This window comes from Boleophthalmus pectinirostris, unplaced genomic scaffold (assembly GCF_026225935.1).
Source record: "Boleophthalmus pectinirostris isolate CB_2022bp ecotype Guang Dong unplaced genomic scaffold, ASM2622593v1 HiC_scaffold_4, whole genome shotgun sequence".
In the NCBI taxonomy this organism is placed as follows: domain Eukaryota; kingdom Metazoa; phylum Chordata; class Actinopteri; order Gobiiformes; family Gobiidae; genus Boleophthalmus; species Boleophthalmus pectinirostris.
The window spans coordinates 21,502,732-21,511,560 of record NW_026571353.1 but is presented as its reverse complement, the minus strand read 5'-3'; the positions used below and the strand labels follow the sequence as shown (position 1 = coordinate 21,511,560).

The 8,829-nt window shown below is 39.9% G+C and overlaps 1 protein-coding gene across 1 annotated transcript in view; it reads right to left on the bottom strand.

Moving 5' to 3' along the window:
• Positions 1-303: 303 nt before the first annotated feature.
• Positions 304-8,829, bottom strand: part of ndufs4 (NADH:ubiquinone oxidoreductase subunit S4) — an 11,197-nt gene continuing 2,671 nt past the window's right edge. The window contains exons 3-5 of the mRNA XM_020918875.2: positions 1,286-1,458; positions 1,106-1,179; positions 304-497 (exon numbers count right to left, since the gene is read on the bottom strand). Of these exons, the coding sequence (XP_020774534.1) occupies positions 394-497; positions 1,106-1,179; positions 1,286-1,458 (351 nt within the window). The 3' untranslated portion in view covers positions 304-393. The remainder of the gene's footprint in view (positions 498-1,105; positions 1,180-1,285; positions 1,459-8,829) is intronic.

The window sequence follows — 8,829 nt, the reverse complement described above, 5'->3', positions numbered from 1 at the left end:
AGGAACATGCGGTAATCACTGTGCAGATGTTGCTGTAAAACTTTGAAAGAAATAGTTCCAAGTTTTTCAAATTCCAGCATACAGCATTTCATCCACTCAGATGCCAGGATGTAAACGAAAACTAACACAGGAAAAGTGTCACCATTTCTTCCCCTCACAAATGTCTTAATTGTAATAATACAAGCAATCCTTGTATGTTTTTTCTGTTGCAAAACCATTTCCCTAATGGAGTGAAGAGCGTTAGGTAGTCAGTAATAATGAGGTGACTGTTTGAAGAAGAGAGACGTGATAATGAGTCCATGGTTTACATCTAGAGAAGAATGCCTTTATTGACGGTTTGTACAGGTTTGTGGTGGGACAAACAGAGCAAAGCAACAGATGGCCGTCTTCACTCTATTTGGCGGACCTCCGTGTTCTCTTGTCCCACGAGAAGTTTGCCCCATAGGATTTCACTCGAGGCTTGGAGCTCCTCTTCTCTGTTATTTCATAGCTCCAACCTGGAAAAGCAAAACAACATCAGAGTAAGTGATGGGGGAAGAGGACGTCATGTATATTCATTTTGGCTGTGGGCCAACCACAATGAAGTGTAGACATCAACAGGCTGTGTGGAGTCAGATCTGCGCTAATCGCTTTGGTGGTGCAATAAACAGAGAACACCGCTTTCCTTCGCTCACTTTCAACAAACTTTCCCAGATGGTCCAGGCTTAAGCCTCAGTGAACTTGGTATGTGGAAATACATTAAATTTGTGCTTGGGATAGGTTTAAGATAGTGTGGAGACCTGTTAGGAGCACAGCTCGATTACAGAACATGTCATTATCACAATGAATTTTAAATCATAATTGAATCAATGACTCAAAATGAGTCGCTTATATGAATTAATTGCACAGCCCTACCTCTTTTTATTTCATTAACATTACATCTGCTTACTGACTTTGTTGTGAGGATTAGGTTTTCTTAAAAGAAAATGTGCTGGTTTTGTGAGTGGACACATGCATGATAAACGCAAATCTACACAGATTTTATTGATTTTTCTTTCACATAGTAAAACTAAAAAAAGTTCTACAATTTTGTATTGTTTAACAATGTGGATTTTTAATACATTACCATTTTTCTCAGCAAATGCAATGGCATCTTCCTTGGAAGAGAAATTTAGCACCATGTTGGAGAGAGGGTCCGCTCTGCAAGGCACAACAGAACTTTTTCATGTGTCACTGACTAACACAACTAAAGTCCATTATTCAAACAACAGTAATATCATTATGAATTTATTTGAGAGAGTCTTACGTTGAGGACCAGCCCATGAGTGGATTCTCCCAGCGCTCTCTTGTGTCAAAGTCCATTTTCCATTTCTTGGTGTTGTTGATTCCTGACTGCATTGCACTCTTCGCTGGAACAAAGATGTGCACCTTGCGTGTTTTGATGTGCTCTTCTGGCACGCCTGTCAACGTTGTTATGTCCTGAAAATAATAACAAAACAGACGTTAGTCTCTCTGGTAACTAGTGATGTCATAATACATCATTCCCTACTCAAATCTGATACTAAGGAAAAAGCCCGGGACTCAACACCATAGTGATAAAACAACACTTTGTCTTATTGCTGCTGCTATAAGCAGCACTTTGATAAATGCTTCAAAATTGGATGAGCTTAGCTTAAAAGGCCTATACCAAACTTTTCAGTATAATGCCTTTAACTCCATACAGGACATTGTAAAAGCAACAATATGTAATAAAAAATTTGGCTGAATGAAATTGTATTTTGTCGTCAAGAGTGAGGGTCTAAGGGGGCCCAGAGTTCATTCTGAAACATGTTTTTCACTCATGATTCAAAATTGAGTGTTCAGTAGTGAACTCCTGTCACCAGTAAAAATTTTGATGTATACACAACTATGACAATAACATGGAATATATATATATATATATATATATATATATATATATATATATATATATATATATATATATATATATATATATTGTTATACATCAAAATTTTTCACACAAAAAGTAATTTTGCCATCTTATACTATTTCTGATAAAACTATACAGGAAAGGTCTAGATTTTACCTTTTTCAGTATCAAATATAGAATTTTTACTACCTTACTTTAGTATATTTTTGTTGAGTGAGACCTTTGCTAAACACCAAACTCAAACCAATTTATTTCAACATCTGAACTACAGGTAACATTGGGCTGCATGCTGAGATTTATATGACAACTTGAATGGCTTTAGAAGCAACACTCAAGTATGTGGGTTGTACAGAAGAGTGCCTACGTGTGATATTTAAACTTGTGTTATCTTTATTATTGTGGCATGCTTCAAGTGACTTAAAAGATTTAAACCTAATTTATTAGACTTAATGGCTCATGTCTTTTCCTTTCCCTCCAAAGAAAACAAGCATTACTGAAGAGAAAAGGTTATCCAAAGTTAGCCTGCAGGTGTTAGACACGTAAGTGCATAAGCTGAAAAAATGAGCAAATGTACAAAAATGTAGGGGCATAAAAAGTTCTTGAATAATCAGTTAGACTAAGTTTTATAATCTTTCATTCACATCAATCTTGGGATTTATTTTCACTATGACACTAAAGACCAGACTGGGCCAATCCTAAGTGTAAGAACAACAATAAAGAAGGTGAAAGGAAATCAATGGCATTTATATTTGCAGTAAATAATGTTAAATTTGGCTTGAGGTTTTAGTGTTTTTGAGCTTTGACGCCGCACAGTGTGCATGTGGGCATCTCGGAGTCCTGCCAACTCTGCAGATCAACTGGACATTAATCTGTTGGCTAGGATTTTTGTCTCGCCTTTGTCGGTTCTACAAATACATCTTTGTATTCAGGAGTTTATTTTGTTGTTCGTTTAATCATAGCACAAAAAACTGGAAGCCAACATCAATTATTTCTTTGTGGGGAGCTGTCATCAAATCATTTTCAGAGAGAGAATACATTTTATAAGGGAGTTTGCAAACCATTGCTTTTATTTTCAACTTTCAACATTTTTATTTTAGAAAAGTCCCATATTCCAGAATGGTTTTGGAGGAGCCCATTAAAATCAATGTTAACTTTTGAAGGAATGAGAAAACAAGTGATGAAATCTCAGCAGGCTTAAGCCATCTAGGACTGAGGCCTTTTGGGGCACTCGGCTTTCAATACAAGAATCTAACACATTTCAATGGCCTTTACAACTTCAAAGAATCAAATTTTCTTCATTGTCTGTCATCCACTGGTTGATTTGTAGAAAAGGGGTCATTTTGCGTGAACTCCACACAAAAGCTTACTTTTCCTTTGGAAATAGCCTGGCAATGGTATTTCAGTCTAGTCAATTACAGGTCCCACTTCTAAAACACACTACACTCAATTTAATAACAAATAAGATTTGCACATACAAAGGGTAGTTCAAATAAAAGGAAAAGAGGACAAAAACAGGACATAAAGAAGAGGGGAAAAACTTCCCAAGTGCTAGGTAATTATTTCCGGATGCCCTATCTACTTAACCTTAACAATTCCTTCTTGTCACAGAGAGAAGAAAAACATGTTCTTGTCAGCCCCAGGAAAAGAGAGTGGGCACCACATCACACAATAACACAACTACCATCTTTGCCTGCTGTAGCAGAGCTTCACATTCTGATGTTTTGGGCAGAACTTTATGACAGAAGTACATGTTAAGTACATGAGTGAGGCACTGAAGTTAAGTAATCCAGGATGAATTTCAAAAACAACAGTGGAGGTAAATCTAATTTGCAGTTAAGCTGTTTGGTGCTCTGCTTCTGAAAGTCCCTATCTGAGGTGCATTAGAAACGATGCCCCTGGGAATAGCAGGCCAGACGATGGTTACGCGTATGTACGTTACATAAAGCATAACTGACACATGAGGCCCATGGATGGTGAACTTGTGCAATAATTTGTCCAGATGTAGCAGACCTTAAATCACATTTTAGGCGTGGATGAGCACAAAAGGTTTGTCTTGAATGAGGGGAGGATGTGTCAAAACAAAAGCTCTGCCAGATCACTGAAAACACTCCGCTCATTATCTGCTATTGTTTGCAAAGTAGAGTCTAGACTTGGATGATACTTGCATGCATTACACTGAAAGCTAGGAGGGTTATCCGCATAACAGACTCAGCCACAATGGCCAGCTTTACAAAGAGGACGATTGTGGCTGGAATGTGCTGTGTTCCCAGGAAGACTAGAGCAGGCCATTACAAAAGGAAAACCCACACGGTGGGCACTTTTCTTCGGCTGCGTACAGGAAGCAAAATGAGAACGATCAAGTTTGACACTATTCACAGGGTCTTCACGGGGCCCTACAATACCTGGCCACGCAGACAGAAAGGCTGGCTTAAGAAAGGCCCAAAGCGCTGGCATAGTCTTCGTCACATGAAAGCGTGTCCATATTTGTGACACTTCCAGGCGATGAGCCAAATAAAGAGCAGAGGGGCTTGTCGCTGTGGGGCCGCTGGGCCTACCACAATGCACCAGCGGAGACCTGGGCTGGCACAGGCTGAGTAAACAAGAGCACATCCAACGATGATACTGTATCACACGAGAACAAAAGCTGATATGAAAACGTTTGACAAGCACAGCAGCCCACATTTAAACACTCCTTCCACAATAAAGGGTTAGGGGAATGAAGCGTACGCAACTTTAAGTTCATGCACACGGACATTAGTCTAAATAATATTTACAGGTTAAATGAGGTCCGTTGTATTCTCGGAAGTTTTATTTAAAGTAATTACTAGAGATGAATGCATTTAAAATTATTTTTAAATTGTACATAGACTACATCTTTGGACAGCACTGCATACCTCCACAAGAGTCTACCTCAGAGGGGCCTTTCGCTTTGACCTCAAATCACTTCACACACTGTCAGTGTGGATGATTTGTCTATGTTTCCTGCAGTTCATTTTCCTCAGTTTACATAGTGGAATATTAAACCAATTCTACCGGCACCGTGACATGAAATATGCTCTGTGCTTTTCTAATATTGTTTCCAGATCCGGTCACAATGCACAGACACTTTGTTTGGGTAACAGGAATAGTAGACACATTTAGCCAACATGTGGTGAGTGTGCTGTGGAGATCTATTAAAGAACATGACCATGCAGAGCAAGAGTCACAGTCATTGATGAAAAGCTGCTCTGACGCTTGGACCTGAATGAAGACGGAGCTCTGCAGAGGCGTGGACATGACTTTACACTAAACACATTACAGCTCATTCACTTGGAGAGTCAAATGGCCTCTGCACTTCAAGACATCACTCAATACTCCCTTTGTGATCATTTAGAGGAAGGGGATTATTTGAAACCTTAAACAAACCAGAGAAAGGGAACTTTGCGTCTGTGTCGGAAATCATCCAAGAGGGTTCAGTCACTGGATGTTAAAATTATCTGTCTTGTAAATCTTTTAACAGTCTAAGGAAGACAAAACATTTCTGATGCCTAAAATCTGAACAGCAAGAAAACACAAGGATGGTGTAAAACAACAGAACAGATGAAAGGTAGACATGTGTGATACAAAATCTACAATCCATCAAATAAAAGGTCATTTTTTTAGATCACAAATCACAAGAAACATCATATCTATAGTAACTAACTACAGGTATATAAGTATCTTTTTGCCTTTTGTGGTGTCAATAATTGTGTCAAAAGTAAAATTTGAAAAACATTTTTGCCATGGTGACACCCTAATTAAAATGTGATTATAGCTTTTACACAGTACAGTCTGCGTGGATGCCAAAAAACCTCAGGAAAGCTGCCAAAAGGAGGTCAAAGGGTCAAGCGGGCTGAATCATTTAGAGTCAGCATGTGGTGAAAACCCAAACACATCACCCCTTAACCCCTCTGCGCCCAGCCCCAACCCCAGACCTGGAGCGTCACTCGTCAGCCTGGGCCCGCTCCCACCTTTGCACAGCTTTGAAGTAGAAAAAGCCCCGGCAAGTACTGATTGCGTCTCTTACAGAAACAAATATTATCTGTGGTGTGTGGCAGAGTGGCTGAATACAGAGGAACACAGAGCAGCTGCTATGAGGGTCATCCACAAGCTCACATTTCACATGCTGCAGGGACAGGCTCGAGTCAAGACTGCGGTCACATTTGTCGATATTAGACATGCCATTCCACCCATCATCCTCATGGCTCAATTACATTCAACTAGTGCTTTGTCCTTGTATACCTGGAACCACACTGGAACACGCCCAACATACTATACTTGGAGCTTCAAAAGATGCCACAATACACTGGCTGTTTGTGACCTTTTTTGGTAATAAAGAATTATAAAAATATATATATATAATAATAACGATAAAATAAAATTATAAAAAATATAATCTGAAACAATTATACAAACAATTAAATTTTAGTAATTGTGATTTTGGACCAACTGCTATTAAATGTTTGAATTTACTAGGCGTGACAACAACAAATTAAAGACTGTGGATGATACATAATGAAAGCTCCTTCATTGACAAACACCCCTCCACTACAAATCTGAGCCTGGAGATTTCTTGTAGTAGAGCTGCACAAGAGGGCGAGCAGACAAAACACACACTTATGTTGTGTACGCGGGGGGGGGGTGCCCTGCTTCACTGTAGGTCAGCCTTGTCTGAGGCTAGACAGGCTTATGCACTGCAGTCCTCCAGACATTCACAGCCTGAGCTAAATATATCCCACCAGTTGGGATAGCCGTCTTTTATTGTCATTACAGTGAGATAACTTACAGGCGGTTTGCAGTAGTGCACACCTGAGTCGCTTAAATTCAGACAAATTCAATTCAACAATAATTGAGTTTTCAGTTGTCTGGACTCATGTCTGGTCAACAGGAATATACCCAACCTCAAGCCAACACTGCATTGTTGTCCTCAATGTATCTGTGCTAAGCAACTACTTTGTGCCTTTTTTCAGTTTGAAGCCCTTTTAATTTGCCGCTAATTTTAAGCTTTAAAAACAACCAACAACAGGCCTTTAAAAATCACCACCTCATTTACCAAAAATGTCACATATTTGGTCCAGATGTGCTGTTCCCTGCCAACAGATGTCAGACTTCAAATTCATTAGAAACAAAAACCTTTCGATGAACAAACAACCTGACTGCTCTAAGCTATCTGAGTAGAGTCAGTGTTGTAGTCTGAATGCTCAGGCAGCTCCTGACTCCACAGTTCACTGTCCACTGTCTCATAAATAAGTGCAGAGCCTTTGGAGAACTCTATAAGAGATGCTGTTGCTTTTATATGCAGTGACGACTGTTTTGGTTCACAACTCAATGAAATGATCCAATTCTCATGTGGAGGTTCAGGCTGCTGTCTCAGTTCTGTAGGTAAAGAGTTCAGCAGGACACAGCACACTGAAGCTGTGTTGGTGGAGCTCAGCATGCTTAATGTAACAGTAATTAACAACAAAAGAAGGTCATTCTGGCTTCACAGGCCTCACGCTCTCAGCTCATTCTTTGAGTTTACAAAGACAGACACTTTCACTTAGAAATACCAATACCAGTTACTACAATGCAAGAATAGCAGCACAAGTCTGTGGAATAGAAAAAAATAAATCATGTAGACAGTAGTGCTGTGTTATGAAGAATAAGGTTGACTGATAAACAGGAACCGTTCCACAACTACTCTCACTCAGAACAAACCGCTGTATAATTTGCTCAGGCCAAAATGCACAGGCCATGTTACCCCTTCAAAAGATCACAGCCCTGTTTGATTGGTCTGAGCAGAGCGGTTCACACTGAGTGTCTGATGAATGACTAGCGCGCTGACAATCGCTGAATGCCCTGGAGCCCTCACATCGACCTCGTCTGTGAACCGTCGCATACACAAGAAGAGGACGGGAGTAGATTCAACTGAAATAACTTATCTTTGCTTCCAGATTTCGTGTTTATTTTTTTATTGTTACAAGTACTTAGTGGCTTGTAAACTTAAACCATAATCCTGTACACAGGTTTGTAGTTTAATCTTGACATCCCCATGTTAAAGCATGGAGCTCTTGTGTGCTGTGGCACACTGTACTGTAAACAGCTGAGGGCCTCTTTTCTGCCTGTCTGGGCCAACATTAGAGCACTTCCCGCCGTCGCCAGCCACAGCATGACACAAAGGAACCTCTGTAGCCCACAATACTGAAGTGGCCACTGTCCGTTTGGTGAAGCTGGGGGAGGCTCCATTTTTCTATCACTCCTCCTCATTTCTAGAGGCCCCCTTTCCTCTCTGCTGCTCCTCAGTGTCCTACTGCGAGGACAGAGACAGGCTCTGCCACAGTCTGTCCTACACTCAGCAGAAGCACAGCACGGGCTTCACAAAATCACAGTTGTTTAAAAATTGCAAAGGCCTTGGGCAGCAAAACTGCACAGAAGTCTATTGCTTTATTTTTTATTTTTTTACAATGTCTCAAGTGATTCATACCAGAAATACCTACAACATTAACTGATTTGATCAAGTCATCCATTGCATCATGCATTAAAAGTTTTTACCTATATGTCATGGGAAATTGCACTACTGTTTCAAGAATATCTGCAGTTTGGTCTATCCCTATTGCATCATCAGAGTTATAATACTCCCTACAATGGGAGCATGGGCAGACTTGAATACAGAACACTACCACATGGTGTTGACTGTTCATGTCTCTGGGTCCCGTACTGATGGTAATAAACTCCTACATTAGACACTGTTACCTCTCTGTACAACTCTTGGATTACTTGAATTATTTCTACCACAATGTATACAATTAGATATGCTATTCATGTAGCATTCACAGTTTACATAATATATTTCCTTTCAGACTCTTTCATCAGAGCGTTGTGTGCGATGCGTTTGTGATTAGACTTGAGTGTAAAATGTTTAC